The sequence below is a fragment of the Cervus canadensis genome, chromosome 14, assembly GCF_019320065.1.
Source record: "Cervus canadensis isolate Bull #8, Minnesota chromosome 14, ASM1932006v1, whole genome shotgun sequence".
In the NCBI taxonomy this organism is placed as follows: domain Eukaryota; kingdom Metazoa; phylum Chordata; class Mammalia; order Artiodactyla; family Cervidae; genus Cervus; species Cervus canadensis.
Genome location: NC_057399.1, coordinates 32,853,841 through 32,876,156, shown reverse-complemented (window position 1 = coordinate 32,876,156; position 22,316 = coordinate 32,853,841). Strand labels below are relative to the sequence as shown.

The following is a 22,316-nucleotide window of genomic DNA, read 5'->3' as shown; positions in this document are numbered from 1 at the left end:
TATTTATCTGGTTGCACCAAGTCTTAGTTGTGGCATGTAGGATCTCCCATCTTTGTTGCAGCACGCAGGATCTTTGGTGGCAGCATGCAAACCCTTAATTGTAGCATATGGGATCTAGCTCTCTGATCAGGGATTGAACCCAGGCCCCCTACATTGAGAGCACAGAGTCTCAGCCAGTAGATCACCAGGAAAGGCCCTAATCTCTTTCAAAATACAGATAATTCTGAAAATATTTAAATTACAATAGGAAAAATTTGGTTTGTAATATTAATTTCCTTGAAACTTAGGGGCGGGACTGGAATAGGGAAAAATTATAAAAATGAAATGTAGCTATCTTCACAAATTTGGTTTGGTATATGTATAGTGGAAAAGTTAATTCTAAATTCTAAGTTTTAAAATAGTAGTAATCTATCTGTTTCTAAAATACTTAGATAAAAATATATTTGGTCCACTTATGGTGGACAGTCACATGCTTATAAACGGGACTGGAGTAAAAGCTTAATGAAAGCTCATGATCCATTTTCAGGCTAACTTCCAATGTCACAAAATTTCATCCAGAACCATGACCACCAAAGCCAGCCAGAAAGTCTGGTCAGAAAGGTGAAATATTCTGATGTCAGCTAAAGATTTTTATTGTTTTCATTGCCCAGCAGTAGCATAAACATTATATCATCATTCTACAAAGATACTGATGCTTGTAGAATCATCTATAATCTGTCATATATTCTTAGAAATAGTCATCATTATCTTTTAAGAATATCTGATTTAGAGAAATGATTAAAATTCTCTTTAAGATTGATGACTACGTAAGTTAGTTGACACATTAAGTCTCACTGTCTCACCCTGTGACAGGCCTTAATCCTCAACTTTGTTCTAGGTTTCTCACTTCCTTTTCAGAACCTGATGACTGAATAAATCCAGCTTCACATGCATGGGGTTGCATATCCATGTCTACTGATCTGAGAAGAGTACTCTTGTAAAGGAAAGTCCCTTCATTTCCCTATAGTTCTCTCGAAGATCACTTTTCTCTCATCTCCCTTCCTTCAGATCTTCACAATAGTAATTTGAACACTTTTCAAAGTGAACAGAGTGATTTGACTCTTTTCTTCATACTATTCTAAAGGAAGCCATCGAGTGAGAGAGGATGAAAATTTTCAATACATTCTTTAAAACACGCTTTTGATATTTTTCATCATATGGGTTGCAAGAGTATACTGTGTAAACATAGAAGCTATGTTTACACAGCTATGAAAAACAGAACTAAGAACGTAACTGAAGATATTCCAAGTAACTGTCTCCATCGCAATGTTAAACTGAGAATATTTTTATAAAACATGTAGGAAACAAGAAAATTGATATGCGGATGAACTGAGTAACAAAATAAATAAGAATATTTTATTAAATTAATGCACATGTAAACAATGACAAATGCAGAATTAGATATCACCTCTGCCTATATCATTTACAATGAAACACAAGACAAAGGAATAAAGTGCCTTAGAAATCCAACACCACAAAAAGGCATTAAGATTTAGGAATGGAGAGAACAGACTTCACATCTTGCTGAACCAAAATTCTTGCTTGTACTTCACACAAAAGATACTGTCACCCAAACAAGGGATATTGTGCAAATGAACATGTACAAAAAGATAACAGAAAAATTTCTATTGGAGATTCTGTTTCTTCAGCTTTGATATATGGCAAAGCAAAGAATATTTTCCTTGTCACTGATCCAGGTAAGTGAGGAAGGAAGAAATATTCTGGGATCTCCTAGAGGGCATCTGAACATTTGGAAAGCAATATCTTAGGAGACCTGTGTAGTGGTAAGACCTGGTTGGACTCAAGGGTTCAGACAGCTCACAGGCCTCACAAGCCTTTTCTGGCACAAATGAGGATCTAGGGTCAAGGTTCTTGACTGGAATTTCCAAAAAGAACACAATTTTGCAAGTGCAAAATCAAAGTCAAGTTTATACTCAAGAGAAAACAGAAAAAAGAAAACCCAAGTTCCAGACATGAATCTGTCATACAGACTTAACAATAAAGTCATCCTTTAAGGCCAGATTGACATGGTGCATTCTGGAAAATCCATTGTGAGAAACACATTCTCTCTTTGAGAAACAAAAAATAAACCAAATCCAAACACAGTCATAGAGCAAGGACTCGACAAAGGCTGGTTGTCTAAATGTAGTAACTATTTGGTATATACTACCGTGGGGCCGTAGCCTGCCAGGCTTCTCTGTCCATGGAATTCTCCAGGGAAGAATACTGGAATGGGTTGCCCTGCCCTCTTCCAGGTGCTCTTCCCAACCTAGGGATCGAACCCACTTCTTTTCTCCCGTAAGATCAAACATGGGTTTGATTCTTGGGATGGGGAGATCCCCTGGAGAACAGCAGGGCAACTCACTCCAGTATTCTCGCCTGGAGCATTCCATGGACAGAGAAGCCTGGCAGGCTACAGTCCATAGGGTCACACAGGGACGCAACTGGTGACTTAGCATGCACACACAACTTCTAGGAGGCTATGGAAAAGATGACCTAGAACAAATAAGACAGTGCCCAGCCTCTGGGAACTTCACATTTGTTCTATCTACTACATAAGAAATAGTACATTAAATAAAAATAGCAAAGTGCACAGCAGATGCATAATGCATTACCGCTTATGTGGAAAAGAGCAAAAATCAAAAACATATACACATTTTACAAGTATTTTCACATATATCCACAGAATATCTTTAGAAGACAAATGAACAAAAGATAAGAGTGGTTGCTTCTGGAAAGGGAAACTAGATGAGTAGGAGGATGGAATGGAGACTTTTTAATGTCTCCTACTGGACTTTTTGAATTTCAAATTATGAAAAAGTATAAATTCAAAATTCAGTTGCATTTAAATAAAAAAGAAAACTGCTATTAACAATACCAGGCCCTATATAAATAAGCATCAAATTTTATGGCAAAGCAAACCAATCAGGGGTAAATACAGTGATAGAAAAGGATTTCAAGAGCCATTTTCCATGGTTTTAAAGAATACTGGCATCTCATAAACTGAAATTGCTTTGATTTTTAAAATATTTATGCTTTTCAATTGTCCAGGAACACACTGGCTGGCTACCCAGAGAATCCCCTCCTTTGGAAGCTTTCTAAATTTTCCTCCTCACAACATTTTTCTCCTCTTATACCTTGTGCTGTAATGGACCATATTGTAGTGATATATTTTCTTATTGATGTCCTTATTATACTATGAGCTCCTAGAGGGAAGTTTCCTTATCTTGCTCACATCTGTAGACTCTGCCTGGCACAGTGACTGACATGCTAGGGCACTTCCTAAATGTTCGCTGAATGAACATGTCTTAAAGCATAGCTGTAAATTATATTCTAAAGGACAGAAAGGAAAAAAGTGTCTTTATTAATTTTTTAATAATTAAAAAAGAGTATATATATATATGTATAACTGAGTTATTTTGCTTAACAGCAGAGATTGGCACGACACTGTAAATTGACTATACCTCAATTTAAATAAATAAATAAATAAAAGGACAGGGGGTGACAGTTTTGGAAATCTGAGGTCTGCTATGTATTGCCTTGGTTAAGTTTCTTTACCTCTGCTCCCTCAGTTGTGAAATGGGTAGAATAATAGTGCTTACCACTAGTGCTTACCACTATTGCTACAGGAATAAAATGAGTTTATGTGCACACATAGTTGTAAAGCTGATATTTAAGTGTAACAGATATTTTGGTAACATATCTTATTTTGAGGTCTGAGAATAAGATTATCCAAGACAATTGAAGTATCAGTGGGTTAAATAAGGTATTAAAAATATCTTATACAAACTAATGGTTTGTTCTCTATGATTCCTAAGTACTAACAGTTATAGAGGATAACAAGTACTTTACAAATGCTACAAATACTACTTTACAAATACTACATTTTACTTGACACACACAAGTCATTGAGCAGTAAATTTGGTCTGGTGAAAAAATGTTAATTTCTACTACAGCATATCTTCAAAAGAAATCACTCACAACCACACTCACAGGACAAGACCCCATAGACTCAAAATAAATAAAAATAAATCATACTCAAAACACTGTGGCAACCAGCAGACAAATCAAAGCACTGAGTAAAGGCAAAGGGCACTTCTGGAGGAACTGACCATTAAATCAGGGAATCTCAACCTGTTTTCCTAAGATGAGTGATGGATAATGTACATGGAGGTTCATCATTTAGAAGTGTCCTTTCTCCTTTTCACATGCATTGATGAGTCTTCCATCATTCAGAAGTACCAATGTTTCCTTCCACGGTACCTTTATTCCTTCTTCCTTTGTTCTCCTCTTCTTTCTCAGCTTCTGTCTTCAGAGCTTGGGCTTTTTAAGTTCTACATCATCTGTAGCCCCCTGGCCCACTGCATACCTCTGGTCTGATAAACCCAAACCACAGGCTGAGAATCCCTGTTTTAAGATCAGAAGTTTTAACACTGGATTACGTCTCCTCAAACTGTGTAGCTGGAAAGTGAAAATGAGAAACAAAAGAAATATTTGCTAGATGATATAATAAGCTTTCAACAAGACAAAGAAACATTATATTTATGCCCAATTCCCTTTATATGACAGACTGTAACCACCTACCATGGTTTGCCAGGAACTGTCCTGGTTATGAAACTGAAAGACTCATGCTCTGAGAACACACTTACTTCTTGGCAAACTGGGATGGTCTGTCACCCTAAGAAGCTCCAAACAACACTCACTAATGAGCTTTACAACACAATTGAGTGCTATGGACTCCAGAGTGAAACACGCCTGAGCTTGTCCAGGGTGATTAGACTAACTTGGGCTTATTGTGAAGTTTGGTTTCAAATTACATAAGAAGAACCAGAAGCCTTAATATAGTTTTCTTCTTAGTTCAGTGATCTTGACTGGGCGTGGTCTTTCTGGACTTCTACAAATGTAGACATTTGTGGTGAAATAGATTTAAGTGAACAGGTTAAGAGTTAGGTTCCATGGTCAGGTTAGCAGGCTCCAAAGCCTGATATTTGTCAAGGCTTGTGTTCTTGAGCAATTCATATTATCTTCTTGACTCTTTGCTTTCTCCACTATAAAACAGGAATAATCTAGTATTATCCTGGGATAATAAAAAAATAAATCTTCTTTGATATTATGGAGAGAGAAGATTGAGGTATTGTACATGAAGCAGTACACACAGTGCCCTATATAAAGTTTTATCTATCTACCCATCCATTCATCTATCACCTATTCACATAAATCAACTTGGTCCCCTAATGCAGGGAGATGTTAGGATGCAAAGCAAAGGACCTAGCAGAGAGAAGCTGCCTCCTTCTCCCAGCTCCCCAAAGGGCCATCCCTCTACTCCCCTCTGCTATCCCTAAATCTCAGACTGTGGGAACCGTTCTTATATCAGATTCGTGAGACAAATAGGAGGTGGTAGTTCCAACATTTAGCATTCAGTAAAATAAGGGGAGATTATAATGATAGCTTTCCCCTTGTTCTTCAACTTCCAATCCCTGCTAAAATTCTTACCATTTTGTTGCTTTGAATTCATATCTTGGGTGCAGCATTTTTCTACATCCATCATTCTCACTTGAAGAAAAAAGTTATTTTTATTTTCATGTAATACAACTATACATCCCACAGAGTGACTCAAGTTTAAATCCTAGATTCCTATGAAATATTTCTAATCCCTTAGGAAATCTGGTAGACTTCCATTTTCCAGGGGTCCCAACAGTTTCTAGGACACATACTTTTGTTCCTAAATTTTCTTCAGGGGTATATACTTTTATTTTTTATTTTCCCCCCACAGATGTACCATATCCTGAGACACTTTATTATACTTTAGTTTTCTAGCCCTTTCTAATGCCAGTTAATGATTTTTCACATGGAAATGCAAGTTGTGGTCACAGCCACTTCCTTGAACAAATCAACACCACCTCAGGATCTTCCTATCACTGAAATTTGATCCATATAGTCTGGCTGTCTCAGTTCTCTGTTCATTAAAAGAAGCTGACCTCCACGCCCTCAATTACACCACTTTCCCAGATCCACCCACCTCTTAAGGGGTTGTAGGGAATTTCTCAACAATTATTGGAATTCCCTTCCATTTTCCACTTCCCTATTTGCCATCAGATAACTCTATATACAGATCATCATCGGATCCTTTGGTATGCTTCTCAAAGTATTGGGGAAATGTTTACTCTGAATCATTTTAAAACGAAATGAAATTATTTGAATAGACACATTTTCCTGAATTTTAATTGTCCCCTTGGGTAAACAAAGAAATATACACATTAAAATTATTTTGAAAACTATATAATACCTTCAGCAAACTGCTCTATGGCAAAAGTACCACTGTTCTACATAAGGAACTATTTTTATTATTTAAAGCTCCCAGAAGCCAGCTCAATATAACAGTGTAACTAACTCAAGACAAATTCAACAAGCATTTTAACTTTTTCTTTCCTGTAAGTCTGTGGTTATTCCCATGATAGAAAGAAACTCTTTAACACTTGGTCTTCTTCAGCCTCCATGCACACCCTTTTTCTCAGGATCTTCACCCTGCAATCCTGCCCAGCTTCACTATAACTGCTGTGAAACAGTGGAGTGTCTTTGTGCTACCTTGCAGAGGCAAGTCAGGTTTGCCTGCAGCCATGATCCAACTCTCACCCCCTTAGAAATGTTACTACAAGTGTTTACTGCCACCCTCCAATTCAAATGATGCTACAGAACCGGTAGCTAAAAATCTACTTTGCATAATTGAAAGTTGGCCCTGGAAGGGAAGGCTAATAGAAAGGCATTTTATAAATCACTGTTTCCTGTCAGGGGCACCCCTAGCATTTGGGGTAGAATAGTCTTCCGATACATGGGACTGTCCTGCACATTACAGGAGATGTAGCATACTTGACTCTGCCCAGCAAGTGCCACCATGACAACAGTAGCACCCTCATACATTTTTCCACAACCCCACCAGAGTCTGTCACAATAAAGGAAATACCATTTCTTTTCAGACAGAAGATGACTGCCAGCGTTACATGCAGGAACAAGAAGACAGCTCCCAGAATCACCAAGTGATTCCTCTTTTTTGCTGGATCTGGATATGGTTCTGAAAAACAAAATAAAATGAAACTGACTAAAGATAAAATTTTCTTTGGGAGGGACCAAGAGAATAATCATATTTGAAGTTTAATTTAGGTTAGCATTTTCTTAAGTACCAAAAGTTCCCTTCTAGTGAGTGACTGGAATGGTGAAATACCTCAGATATGAACATGGGGGCAACATGGAAAACTGGAAGCAGCCCAGGTGTTGGACAGGTGCACCTCAGCTTAAGTTCTGCAGCTACTCACTAGTTTTGAGTTCTCCGGCAAAACATTTAACCAGTCTACAAAATGGAAATGATACTGAAATTTTTGTGAAGCTAAATGTTAATAAAATGCTTTTCACAGGGTGTGGCAGCTCAGTATTATATGATAGCCTTGATTGTTTCACTTCTTGCATTCCTTAATACAAAAGCTAGCAGTCTACTGCACATGGCAAAGATGCAGTGTGATGACTAATTGGCACTCCCAAAAGAGCTCCTTCTTCCCCACATCTGTGGCCATGATTGTGGATCATGGTTTGCTTTTTTCCTCTCCACCATTTGAACACCCTGGGATATCTAATCATTGGTACTTTTCACCAATCTCTCTATCTCCAGCCCTCTGCAGGAAGAAAAGCAGTCTTATGGCACATGATGCTCAGAGACTAACTCCTACCTCCCACCATTAGCCATGATTCGTGATTACCTAGTTCAAGTTTTAAAGCCACAATCATAGTCAGTCTTTCTCTAGTAGCTGGCAGTTTACAAAGTTTGTTAATAACTTTATGAGTTAGGTGTGCCAAGTATTAAAGAAAAAACCCCCAGGTGACAGATGAGAACACATATTTCAAAAAGTTAGGTGAGTTAACCCTAGGTCTTCCCACAAGTAAGTTGTTATAAAACAGCTTTTAAATGGCAGTGATTCACTAATGCAGCTCCTCCCAAAGTGATTCTTTAATTTTCTAAACTGCTTTTGTTCTTTTTGTTCTTAGGACTACCCTGGATTTTCTTTTCCTATTGTTTGCCTTTTCTATTCAATTTTTGGTTTGTTTTCTCTGAAGTACCAGAGCTTTACTGTCAACATCTAGTGGGGGTGAGGAGAGTGTGGTGAGAAGTGCCTCTGAGAAGACCTCTGGGTTTATATTAACATCATGCTCTCAAAGCTCACCTTCTCTAAAGGTCTGAGCCTCTCACCAGATTATATCCTGCCTTACCCACTTCTGTAGGAAAGTGAGATAAAAACATAGCTGATTCTGTGCAAACAAGAGTCTCAAATCATTTTCATACATTGAAGCCCATGTATTTCCAGGATGCTGTTGCCCAATAGGTTATAACTATGTAAGAAATGTGAAAAGCACAGAAGAAATCAAGTCGCTTGCCCAGGGGAACACAGATTTATGCACTAAGACGACTACCTTGGAGGAGACAGAACGGGCAGGAAGACACTCTCCCATCGGGAATAAGATAGAAAAGTACATCCTATTTGTTTCCTGCCACAGAAACTCTGGAAAGAAGCAAACAGCTGTGATGTACTCAGATCTGGATTTCTGAAACATGGCCTGAGTTGAGTCTTCCTCTCAGGTGCTCGCCCAGATTCCCCCAGCCACAAGACCATTTCTAACATGAAATGAGATTGCCTGTTTTACTATCCGTTTCCTGAAGAGTGTTAACTGTTTCTTACTTTTCTATGAGCCTCCAATGCCTAAAACGTACAGCATATTGAATAAATACTTGCTTAATGTTTACTAAGTAGAAATATGACTTGGATGAATGGAGGTGAGGAAGCAGAATGCATTTTGTAAATGTAGTTCATTCATATAAATATAGTTTATTCATTCATTCAACAAACAATGAAAGTTTATGATGAGCAGGCATCAGGCTATGTACCAAGAGACAATACTACTAAAAAAAAAAAAGAGAGAGAGAGAGAGACAATACTAGGCACATGTTAATTGAGATGTTCAGAATATTACCTGGGATGACCAACTCAGCTGTGTTGTTTTCCTCATGACCTAATCTCCGAAAAGTGCAGTAGAAAATTTCGTCAGCTGTTGTGTTGATTCTCAGTGTGCTGGTCACATTGAAAAGCTTTTCCTCCCTCTTGGAACTGGTGATGCTGGTTTTGCCACTCAGGACTTGGTGATGGCTGCTTGTCCAGATGACTTCAGCTTCAGGGTAACCCTCAGCCTGACACGTTAGTTCATGTTCAGAGGTGACTGGATCCACAGAAATTGTGTGGTAGATTTTGTGGTATGGAGCTAGGTCATGAACAAAAAGAAGGCATGGCTTTCATTTAACACAGAACTAGACATGTGGCTTTTTGGTCTTGTCAACCTTAGATAGAATGCCAATCCAGGCTGTTCTCAGAGAAATAATCTTAAAGCTCAGATGTCTCAGCAGTGGAGACATGCCGGTAGTTTTGCCTCAACTCTTCCACTCATACTTGGGCCAAGTTTGGGCTTAAAGGAATACCTATCTTGCTATAAAAAGTATATGGCTATTTTTATTGAGCTTAAAGTAAAGATACAGATTGTTTTAAAAGTGAACTTTCAACTTTAAAACAGTAGTCTTTCTATCCAAATATAAATCATGTCTGTCCATTTATTCAAGTCTCTATATGTTTCTCAGTAAAGTTTTATAGTTTTTATAAAGGACCAAATTCTTAAATTTATTCCTGTATATTTTCCCTTTGTTGTTGTAAAGCTGTTTTCATAAACACAAACCTCTCCAGCTGTTCAGCCCTGTTTTCTTACATTTAATTTAATAAACAGAAATTCCATTTTGACATTCCACTCACTTTTTCAACTTTAAGTGAATGATCAGAAATTAGGAGTGAAAATAGTATTATGTCATTGTAAAAGTTGATACATGTTCCTGAATGATACGTTTTAAAGTTTAAGTGCATTTATAGGATTTTAGAATAGTTTTAGATTTACAGAAAAGTTGCAAAGATAGTAATAGGGTACCCGTGTACCTCTCCCCCAACTTCACCTACTGTTACCACCTTACATTACCATGGTACTTTCGTCCTAACTAAGGAGCCAACACTAGAACAATACTGTTAACTAAATCTTATACTTTGTTCCATTTCACTAGATTTTCCCTACTGTCCTTTTGCTGTTCTAGGATTTCATCTAGAATGCTATATTATGATACTTATTTTTTAAACTTTTTAGCTGGTTATTTTAATAAATCATTTAACTTTGATTAAATTTTAGATCATTAATTCGGGATACTTTTAGGATTAAGATATCCAATGTACTGAATATTTTAGTAGATTAGTGCTCTTATATTGCTTAAGAGCTTTATTTCATGTTTATTCGTTACAACTATGTTAACATGTTATTATTCCGTTGGCATAATTTTTACTCCTAATAGTTTAGTGTTACCACTAATGGTATAAGAAGAAAATATTAGAACTTACACTCATATGTATTTTTATCATAACAATTAAGAAATAATCTAAGCTTAACAAATTTTACTGACTGACACTGCCTCTCACTTCATGCACCTCATGAGAGTATTAAAGGAATAGAGGAATTTTATAACACCAAAGGGAGGACAGTGACTTGTTTGAGATTATTATAGATATTCAGGTTCTCTTATCTAATTTTAACTAAACTAACCTGCTTACAAAATGAACAACTAATTAAAAGGTTTTCCACAAAGAAGATGAGCATTGAAGATATTACCAATAATTCAAGCAAAAACAAAAAGGAAAGGGCAGGAGTGATACTTCTTACCACAACTTTATGAAGTAAAACAAGTACCTAACTCTCTAGGACAAGGCATTGGTTAAAAAAACACTTCAAGATTGTCAAGATCACCCACTTTGGGTATTGACGAATTTCACCTGAGATACACTCTGCTTTGAAATATTAGCTGATGATAGTGAAGCATCATAATTAATAAGACATTGAAAATTATGTTTATTAAATTCTCATGTCATCTTTTTAAAATTTGTATTTTTTATATTTATAGATTGTCCAATGTATTTTCTTATGAACCATATGAAATTGGTGGTGTTCAATTTCTTTTGCCTTTAAAACTGTTAATTTCTTATGACATAACCTATATACTAGCACAAATATATTCTTTATAAACACACACACACATAAACATATTAGTTTAACAAGCTTTCCTGATGGGATAGGTAACCAAAAACATTTGCAGATGACTGGTTTACTAGATCTGGAGTACACATGTGCTAATCCAGACCATGAAAAGTTAACAGTAGTTTTAAGTCAATACATTAATATAGCTCAATACACACTTTGGAGGTAAAAACACAGAAAATAAGAGTTTTCAAAGGATGTGAGGCCTCCGGTCGCGATGAGGTGGGGAACTAGGTCTTTCTCTGTGGTCTCCACAGGGGATTCAGACATCCTTTCGTCTTGGGAGATGCAAGACGAGCCTGCATTCAAGTCACTGCAGGGATATCCGGCCTTATTTCGAGTCAGGGCATCTCGGTAAAACCTGGCTGTTAAGGGCAGGCCTCAGAGCCAAATTGCTTGAGTTTAGAACTTGGCTTCATCACTTAATAGTTGAATGAACTTGGCAAATTACTTAAATTTCTTTGGATCTCAGTTTCCTCATCAGTGAAATGAGGAGTAACACCACATGTCACTGATTCTAAGATGTTACCTACTGAAAGATACACTCAGATTTCAGAGCTAGTAAAATGTGAAAAACATGCATTTTTAACATGATAAGCTCTGACTCCATAGAGTCATTTGAGGATTAAATGCAGTAATACAGGTTAAGTGCTTAGGGTGGGGCCTGGCCCTTAAGTACTACAGAATTACTGCTAGAGTTGTTCTTCCTTTTCTTACTGCTACCAAAGTGAACTCATGTGGTATTCTTTAGAAAGTACTGACAGCTCCTGACGAACAGCCTTGGAAATAAATTTTCATATATCGAAACTTGCTCAAGTTTCAAAAATTTTAGATTTATCCTATTTGAGGAAATACATCATTCATTCATTCAAGAAATATTTTTTACATGCTCCTGTCTTACTACTACTCTTATATGCCAAGTCCTAGGAAAACAGCAATGAATATAACAGACCAAAGTCTCTGTCTTTGTGGACTGTATGTTCTAGAAGAAGGAAAGAGATAGTAACAAAATACACAGGTCCATTTATGTGATATGTTACACGATATGGGGTCCAATGCTACAGAAAAAACTTAAACAAGACTGGTTGGTGAATATGGAGGAGAGATAGGGGTGGTAAAGCAGTTAATCCTTGGTCCATACAAACAAATTAGCTTTATCAGGATAACTACACATACTTTGTTCTTTCAGTTGTCTAATCCCATCTAAGTTCTTGAAAGTATAAATGGGCACTTCATTTTCCTGGCTATAGAGTTCAATGTTTAAGGAAAAAATAACATTTTCAACTGAAAAATCAAATGTCTGAGAATCTGGTATTTAAACAAAAATGAAAGGTGCACTAACACCTAAGTGGTAATAATAATTGAGTTAATCTAAAACTAAACTCAAATTTTAGTTTTGAAATGCTTCACCTTTAAAATCCCATGGTGACTGAACTCCCTGTGGGGAAGCTATGAGACCACATATTTGCAGTGATGGGAAGAGAAGCTCGACAGCTTTACTGGTGAAATTATTTGCATATGGAAATGACTGAGGAGTTATACTTCCCTGAGTTGTAAAGCTCATGTAAGCCAGCATGGCTTCAGTGCAATGAAAGCTTGGTGTCTGGCTTGCTTTTAGTGCAGCTCAACGTAACCTCCAAGACCACTGTGTGCAAATGACAATGAGATGTTCTGGGACTAGGATGCCAGTTTAGTAATTTACAATATGAAATGGAATGGTCAAACAAATCACATCCTCAAATCTGGCTGGTCATCTGTTTTGCTCCATCAAGGACCCCACCTTGGAAAAATTACCTGTGCTGAAAGGTTTTCTACTGTGTTAAACTACAGCAACTGCTACTGCTACTGCTAAGTCACTTCAGTGGTGTCCGACTCTGTGCAACCCCATTCCTGGGATTCTCCAGGCAAGAACACTGGAGTGGGTTGCCATTTCCTTCTCCAATGCATAAAAGTGAAAAGTGAAAGTGAAGTCGCTCAGTCATGTCTGACTCTTCACGACCCCATGGACTGCAGCCTACCAGGCTCCTCCGTCCATGGGATTTTCCAGGCAAGAGTACTGGAGTGGGGTGCCAATGCCATCCACAAGGGACATTACAGAGCCCAGAAAAACTGGAAGAACAACTTTAGGACAGGGACAGCTTTCCCACTCTCTGCATACTCCCTACAGGCTGATGAGAGACTCTTCTTATGGAAGCAGAAGCTTATACTCTGTACTTCCTTCTAATCCACTTATGCCAGGCTGATACTCTTCCTACCCACCCAAGATCTAAAAATGCTGGCTGTTCATGGAGCTAAGTCTTGATAATTTCTTCAATACCTTGAAATATAGTATGCCTGATAACTGCTGATAGACTGAAGAAAACTTAAAAATCTTAACTTGGGATTCCATCAGCTTGTTTTTATAAATATCTGCTCTGGAGAAACATATGGTAAGATATAGTTAAATTAAATCTATTTCATAGGACAAGTGAGATTTTGACAACAGGAGCATTAACTGAGCCAAATTCAGAGGCCCAGCAATGCACCATGAAATAAGACACATTCCAATATAAATTTTATTTTGAGTGTATAATGATTAGTTACTCTTTTATGATAAATGTAAACTTTTCCTATTTATATTACAGACCTTCAGGTTGATGGTCAGGAATAGAAACACCAAGGAATGACTATTTAACTCTAGTCACATATTAAAAGGTCACCATGTGAAAAAAAGAAGCAAGTAGATACTCTCAAAACTGTGACTATAGATGGCAGATTCCAACTCAATATCTGAAAGAAATTACCAAAGGCTATGGAAGGGAGGTCCAAATGACAAGGGTTTCATCACAGTAAGTATGTGAATAGAAGATCCTTTGTGGAGATTTCTGTGGGTGTTTGGACTAGCTGCTCTAGTCTGGGATTCTTTCAGGTCTCAATTTTGTGTATCATAACAGTGAAAGCCGAGGTGGTCAACTAAGGTGTTTTCCTTTATTTAGCTAGCTGTGCTGCTAAGTCACTTCAGTCGTGTCCGACTCTGTGTGACCCCATAGATGGCAGCCCACCAGGCTCCCCTGTCCCTGGGATTCTCCAGGCAAGAACACTGGAGTGGGTTGCCATTTCCTTCTCCAATGCATGAAAGTGAAAAGTGAAAGTGAGGTCGCTCAGTCGTGTCTGACCTTAGCGACCCCATATACTGCAGCCTACCAGGCTCCTCCCTCCACGGGATTTTCCAGTCAAGAGTACTGGAATGGGTTGCTATTTTCTTCTCCGTATTTAGCAGAAGAAACCCCAAATTTTGAACCCAAGTGACCAGATATCATATTTATAGGTCAGTACCTAGGAATTGGACACTCACAGTTCTTCTTCAATGCTCCAACATATTATTGGCACAGATTTTTAAGATGAAAGTACGCCCAGTGAGCACAGTTCATACTCTCTTCATTTATTCAATACTTGACATGATTATTTTTTGCCTTCATAGATTGACTTCAAGTTTTTTTGAATGTGAACTTTACAGTGGGATTTGTTTTTAATATATATATCTTTACATTTGACATAGAGAGTTTCCAAGGAAGGAAAATCCTGGCAGACCTCATAAAACTGAGAAATAGGTACTAAATTAAAAAATTCCTGGAGGAACATGCAAATAGTGATTATTACCTTTGCATGCCATGGAAGATATAGTGGCAAAGGGAGGAGAGACATTTTTGTAGTTCATTGTATCCTCTTCCATAGTATGTGAATTATTTGCAAGTATGTGTATACATATTACGTTTATAATAATAAAAAAGTGAAGATTAGGAATTTTTAGGAAAACTGAATGTACTGTGAAATATGACTGTCATGTTTGGCTCTAGATCTCTGGGGACTATCAAATAGGATGTGCTCAAGCAATGCTCATTGGATGAGTGTGCGAATGAATGAATAACAGACTGCTGCTGTGGAAAGTGAAGCTGGACTTTCAAGAATGAAAAGTTCAACACTGAGATATGGTTTTAACAAAGGTTGTGCCTTATTAACTATAATAAATCTTACCATTGACTTTCAAAGTAATCCGCTTGTAGTCGGCACCGCCATAGCTGATCAAGCAACAGTAAACCCCTGCATCCTGCAATTTCACATCTGTTATCTGAAGTGCAGCCTTTCCCAAGGAGAGTTGGTCCTTCAACAGCTGGGCCCTCCCATGGTAGCTACTGTGCTGAACGTTCAGGTCTTCCTTCCCATTCACAAACTGAATAATTTTCTTATCCTCCATTTCCCAGTAAACAACTAACGCAAGCAGGTTTAATTGTTTGTCTACTGGAAATCTGCATTCCAACGTCACATTGCTGCCATATTCTACCACATACAGGTCCTTGGGAACTGTGATAGTAAATGCTGAAAAGAAAGATAACCAATCCTTAGAAGATGGAAAATTCCTCAAAAAATTTATAGAATGAGTCCAGGATTTACAGAAGCTTTATCTGGTCACTTACATGATAATTACACTTACGGACTTACTTCCCTGAAATGTTTATTTTATCCAGTGAGCTTGAGACATGTTTTGGGATGCTATATTTCATCCCAAGTTAGAATAATAAAATCAGCTAAACAAGTTGTCCCAAAATTCATAAACATACACTATTGTAGAACTATTAAATGGTAAAGGGGTACTTATAACCAGGAAGACTTTGTTTCATGTGGACATTCCCAGAACGTCCTTTGACTGGACATTTATTTGCCTTTTACATAGTCTAAATCATAGATTCCAATGGATCTCTCTATTTATTGCCCCAAACTCTTAATCAGTTGTCTGGCCAGAGGTAGATGAGTACAGAGATTTTGGGAGCATCTCAGGCTGATGCAGGTACTGTATTACCCTGACATTCCATGTATGCTACAATTCTTCCTTAGAATATACTTATTAGAAAAAACAGGTCATAGAGCAAGGTGGATAGAATGATCCTGTCCTTATTTAAAACAAATATGTGAAAGTATACACATAGGCCATTTCCCCAGATATTTTCAGTAATTATTCTTGGGAAATAGATAATGGATAATGAGTAACGGATGGGCTTCCCAGGTGGCACTAGCAGTAAAGAACCTGCCTGCAAATGCAGGAGATGTAAGAGACGCAAGTTCGATCCCTGGGTTGGGAAAATCCCCTGGAGGAGGACCTGAAAATCCACTCCAGTATTCTTGCCTGGAGAATCCCCATGGATAGAGCAACTTGGCGGGCTTCAGTCCATAGTGTTGCAAAGAATCGAGCATGACTAAAGCGACTTAGCATGCACACAATGAGCAATGGACATGGGTTAATTCTGTTTCCTTCAGTGTGTCCATACTCTTTGTATCTTTGCCCAGTGAAATAGATACATGAAATATGTTTCTCAATTATAATGAAGGAAGAATAGAAAGTCCTCTATATAAAAATTATATATCCATTTTAGTATTTCACTTTTGATCTTAAGATTAAAATATTTAAAATATAGAACCTAATGAAAGGATTTTGTGCCTTACCTTTCAGCAAACAACAGCAAGCCATGAATGTTAAGACACTATATATCCTCATCTTTCTGGAATGACCTAATTATGGAAAACAGAAAAAAGGAAACTCCTTTACTCAATAATTGAATACCCAGACATTATGGGACTTGGCAGTTCTAATTGAAACTGTCTACTGATAACCAGACAATGACTGATTTGTAAGTGTTAAAATGCAGCAGGGAATTTAGAAGCTCAATACCTTCACATAATATCCCATAGTCATATGAATCTAAATGAAAAAAAAAAAAGATACTATGATGAGACTTTAAAAATTTAACTACAAGGTCTGGAAAAAACTTGTACACACAAAAGAAACCAACATGAAAATATTGCACCAAAATCCTCTCAATTATCTTACGGGTTTTTTTCTGCAGTGTAACATCTCTAGAAATCTAAGCCTGCCCTATACAAAATTTCAAAGCAAGCAGAATCTGACTTCCATGTCTCCCACCCTTCAGTGCCTTTTCCCCCCAGCAGCTGAATACCTTCATCCTACTCTTCCAGATTATCATCCAAACCATGCCAGTTCTCGTCAAGGTGCCATCTTTCCAAATCTCCTCTTTTGTCCTTTGCTTATCCCAAATTATAAATTATATTATATTTCCTCACTAAACTGATTCCACTAGCAGCAGGCAGAGTGAGAAGGAGAAACCATTGGTTTCAACCACTTCATACTAAGATGTGGCTCACTCACAGCCTTCTTTCAGTGATATCTGCCTTGATTCTACTCTTCATCGTGTCATCCTGCTTGAAATTCTACCAATTCTTTAATTTAGCAAACATTAATTGAGTACCTTTTCTGTGCCAGGCACTATTTTAGGCATTAGAGATATAGCAGTGAACAGGAAAGAAAAATCACTCTTCTCTAGGAGCAAATATTCAGTAAAGGAGTAAATAGAGAAGATCTGCGCTATAGTTCAGCAAATCTGTTTACTTATTAACATTTTCTCATGCTATACATATATTTACACACTTTGATGAGAAAAGCCAGTTTTCCCCCTTAAGAGTCCCTGTGACCTTTGTGTACATACAAAAACTCACAATTGATCAATTAATCAATGCTACACATATGTAAGGCAGAAGATTTATGCCATACATATATAAATAGCTCTAAAAATCAGTAAGAAAACTACGCACAACCCAAAAGGAAAATGAACCAAAGGTTCTATTATACAGTTCAGAGAATAAGAAATACAAATGATATCTAAACAAAGGGAAGGACTCTCAATCTTACCAATGAAGAAAAGATAATAGTTTAAGACACGAGACATCATTTTTCACTTACTTGCTTGATTAAGATATTCCTAATATCTAGTGTTTATGAGGATATGAACAAATGGGTTTCCTTACCAACTACTGGTAGGAATGTGAAGTTATATAACCTGTTTTTTGGAGGGCAATTTGGTAATCTCCATTAAAATTTTAAATGTATATGCCATTTAGCTTTCACTTCCTCTCTAAGAAATATATCTTACAAAAACAAAAACACAAGCATATGACAACAGACATCAAAAGAGGTACTATCTGCTACTATCTAGTGGTAAAGGCCAGCGATGCTGTTAAACATCCTAGAGTGCCCATGACTACCCCTGCAGCAAAGATACATCTGGTCCCAAATGTCAACAATGACAAGGTTGAGAAACCTTGCAACCAGTGTGAGTATTTCAGTATATATTTTCCTTCCAGATTTTTCCCTATGAAGTTTTTAAAAACAACTAGACACATAACACCCACTTTTTTCATTTAATATTTTGATGAATATTTCCCATTTTGCCACACAGTATTTATAAGTATGTTATTTAGTGGCCCCATAATGTTTAATTTCCTGTTGTTACGTATAGTATTGTGTTTAGTTTTTAAAATAACGTAAGTATTTGTGTATTCAGCAAATATTTGTTAAGTGCCTACTGTGTACTAGGTCCCAGGCTAGGCCCTGAGGATAGATTTTCCCCAAGTAGAACTGCTGATCAAGGAGAAAGAACATTTTCCTAGTTCGTAACACATGTGGATAACTGGTGCCAGTTACACTGTGTCTTCACCTAGCACTTATTATATACATATATACACACACACATACGTATATGTATTCTAATTTAATTTAAAAAACAAGCAAAGAACTATTGAATAAAATAGAGGCACATTAAATCCACTCACGGATTTCAACTAATTTTTCCAGTGTTTATGACATTCCTTGATGGAGTTCCTATCTCTTGACGAATCTGTTTGAAAATTTCAGAGGTAATGAATGTTTACTGGAAGGTGAGGGATTAGATCTGATATTTACCTAAGTCCTCATTATACCTCCTCTTCCAGGGCTCCATTACCTTGGAGTACAGCTATTGTTAGTGAGGGAATAGTGGGGGAAGATAAGAGACCATGTAAATAGACATGGTCTTTGACCTCTAACAGTTACCTGGTGGCTCAGAAGGTAAAGTGTTTGCCTGCAATGTGGGAGACCTGAGTTTGATCCCTGATTCTGGAAGATCCCCTGGAGTATGAAATGGCAACCCACTCCAGTATTCTTGCCTGGAAAATCCCACGGATGGAGGAGCCTGGCGGCTACATACAGTACACTGGGTCGCAAGGAGATGGACATGACTGAGCAACTTCACTTTCTTTCTTTCTTGACCTCTAAATCACACATCAGGGCAGTTGGTCTAAGATAAGAACACTAACATCTTCTTCAGGTAAGAAACTCAGTATAACTAAATTCCCAGACAAGAACTGAGACATTCAAAGAGCAAGAAAAGGTGAACTAGGAAAGAAGTGATGGTTCATTCAGGATGGGGAAGCAGGTTTGTCCCTGGGGCAACCCAGTATACCAACATGGAACTGATACTACTTCTCTATCTCACTAAGGTAGGATAGACAGGACAAAAAGTCAGGGAAAAGAACTCAAGTTTTCTTAAAAGCAAGGAGTGTCGTATTACCTGTTAGTTCAGGGTTTCCTTTGATTTTTATCTGATGTACATGAACTACAATTTGATTTTTTAAAATTCCTAGAGTTTGAAAATGTCTGCAAGCAAGGGGAAAACCTACTCAAATGACAGATCAAGACAGTTGACCTATTAAACCTCTGTGCTCACATTCAGTCTCTTTAGTTGTGTGCGACTCTTTGCAAGCCTATGTTGTCAAACTCTATTAAACTTGACTAAACCCTGTGCCCAGACTCCCTCCCTTCAGTCACACTGAGCTAGTCTACATTTCCCAGGTGTGGCTTCAGTTCCACAGTATTTCTGTGGCTTCCTTTAAGAACACACTCTAACTATTGTCCTGTAAACTCTGCCTACTCTATTCCCCTGGAAAAAAAAAGTTGATTATTATTATTTTTTTAAAGAGCATCGCAGTTCTAATAAACTGCTGGGCAACTGTCAATATGAACTGGCACCTTTCTGGAAGGCAATTTTCAATCTGTATCAAAGGCTCTTAAAGCATTCAGACTTGGATTGGTAGTTTACTTGTAAGAGCTCCTCTGAAGGAAATAATAACCAATGTTCCAGCTTTTATAAGCAATGAAGGTGGGTGAATGGCTAAAATAGTGAACCTCTAAATAATCCTGATGTCCAGCATGAGGGGATTAATTTTGTTTGGTTATACAGCACCATGGAATGTAGCCATTAAAAAAAAAAATCACATTTTTAGAAAGCAATTTAACCTGTAGAAACTCATCCACATTAAGCCCCCCCAAAAAACAAGGCGTAATAATGATATGACATTCCTATAAGACAAATCCAAACTCAACTGTGATATAGGCTAAGCTCAAAGTGTTAAGAAATGCTTTAACATTTTTTCCCTCAGGCCCCTCTTTCCCTCCTTCAGGACTCCTTTAGTCCTCAGAGCAGATAGAGCAAAGAGCTCCGGTTCGGGTATCCTGGCTGTTACAGCAGGAAGGGTCCTCAGGAGATGCTGCGGGTGTGAGGACTTACCCAGATCAGACTGCTAGTGAGCGGCTGAAGGTGTACTAGGACTCAGGTGTCCTGACCTCCAGCCCAGAAATTTCCCTCTGGACCCGTTTACCCACCTCAGGACCACAGTCATGAACGCACAGAAACATGTATGTACTTAAAAGATAAGCAAAACTAAATCCCGCCTAGCGAAAAGCTAAATTTGTTACTTATTCTTATTAATTTAAACAAGTAATCGGCTCTACAGCACCGAAACCATCACATGCTTTCCCCTACCCTTCTCCTCTCTCCATCCCAAAGAAAGGGTCTGTGTGGCAGTCCTGTTTTAAAGTGCCAAGCGAGTGAAGCAGCCAAAGACGCTGGCCAGTGAGCGAGAACGCTCCCTACCTGCCGGCGGGAGAGTCGCTGCTGGCGTGGAGACTTCGGCGCTGTGCTCCGGTCTGCCGGGGCCACCCGCAGCTATTGAGCTCGCGTGGGTGTTTCTCCGCCCACTTTCTGGCCCGCCCCGTAAGCGCCGAGGGGACTGGATTTTTCTTACCCTGACCCAAGTATGTGAGTTGGGAAATAAGCGCGTTTTCCATTCTTGGAAAAGATAGATAAAAGAAACCAAAAGTGAAACTTAAATCCGGCTTCCCGTAAATCAGCTTTTTAAAAGAAAAGTTTCAAAGATGAAAACAAATCATTACCTGATGTTTTAAACAGTATTTAGAAACAAACCAACATCGGAAATCATCACAGATGTCCGACATTGGTTTTACCTTAAGAATCCACACTCTAAATTCTGCCATGAGGTTTCCCCTTTCTGCTAAAAGCTCTTTTACAAGATGTCGGATCATCCTGACATAACTTGATCTACAACATAATGAAAGTAAAACGATATTTCCCTAATTACTCATTATACCTCCTCTTCCAGGCCCGTTGATTGGCGTTGATTTTTTATTTAGAAAGTAGGTGTATGCGTATGATTGGAAATGTATTTTTAAAACGTGGATTTTTGTCACTTCCTCAAAGTTCCTCGACATAGTGAAACCATAATTGCATTTGTCATTAAAATAACTTCCCATCAGGACTGATACCTTTTAAGAATGCTCTGGGGATCCTGCTATTTTGCTTCTTTGAGATCCAGGTTAGGGTCGCACATTCTAGGTATGGGTTGAGAAAATCCTCTGGTAACTCCGTATCACTGGCTGAGGTCAAGCTGAAACCACGTGACTCACACTGAGGAGGCTGCAGGATTGTTTTAAGCACCACCGAACTTCTAGGTGCCTCTCTTTTGCTCTTTCCTTCTGGCTCTCTAGGGCAGTCTCACTGTCCTGTTCCTCCCTCCCTTCTTTCTTTTTATAATAATTTTAAATTGATAAATTGGACTCATCATTGTTTGCCTTTCCTGTTTATTCATCTCATCGGGCAATTCAAAATAGGGATAATGAATGAGTATTGAGATGTTCATTGTCATGGTTAGGCACCTGCTTGCCAAGTAAGGCCTTTCACATTCTTAGAATATCACATTTTTTTTTAATTATTTTTTTTAACTTGGAAAAATACACAAGATGATACTACCTTTAAAATCTGGTGGGGGGTAGGAAATTCTCTTTAGCCTTAATAAAATTGTAATAGACTTGGAGATTTGGCTCAAATCTCTTTGAGGCTACATGGTGGAATAGAATCATGTTTTTTCAACTTTATCCCCTGTGATATTTTTTATTTAAC

General features: G+C 37.9%; 1 protein-coding gene across 5 annotated transcripts in view; it reads right to left on the bottom strand.

The window, feature by feature from the left end:
- CD274 (CD274 molecule) overlaps window positions 1-21,763 on the bottom strand; it is a 29,769-nt gene extending 8,006 nt beyond the window's left edge. Inside the window, exons 1-7 of one of the 5 annotated variants that reach the window (XR_006272992.1) lie at window positions 20,994-21,155; window positions 16,675-16,740; window positions 15,211-15,552; window positions 9,055-9,339; window positions 7,001-7,108; window positions 5,533-5,592; window positions 4,303-4,500 (exon numbers count right to left, since the gene is read on the bottom strand). Coding sequence is in view for 4 of the 5 variants with exons in the window: in XM_043487221.1 (XP_043343156.1) it covers window positions 4,999-5,087; window positions 5,533-5,592; window positions 7,001-7,108; window positions 9,055-9,339; window positions 15,211-15,552; window positions 16,675-16,726 (936 nt within the window). In the remaining variant the exon portion in view is untranslated. The other 4 variants (XM_043487223.1, XM_043487221.1, XM_043487219.1 and 1 more) reach the window with 4 other exon arrangements.
- Window positions 21,764-22,316: the final 553 nt, after the last annotated feature.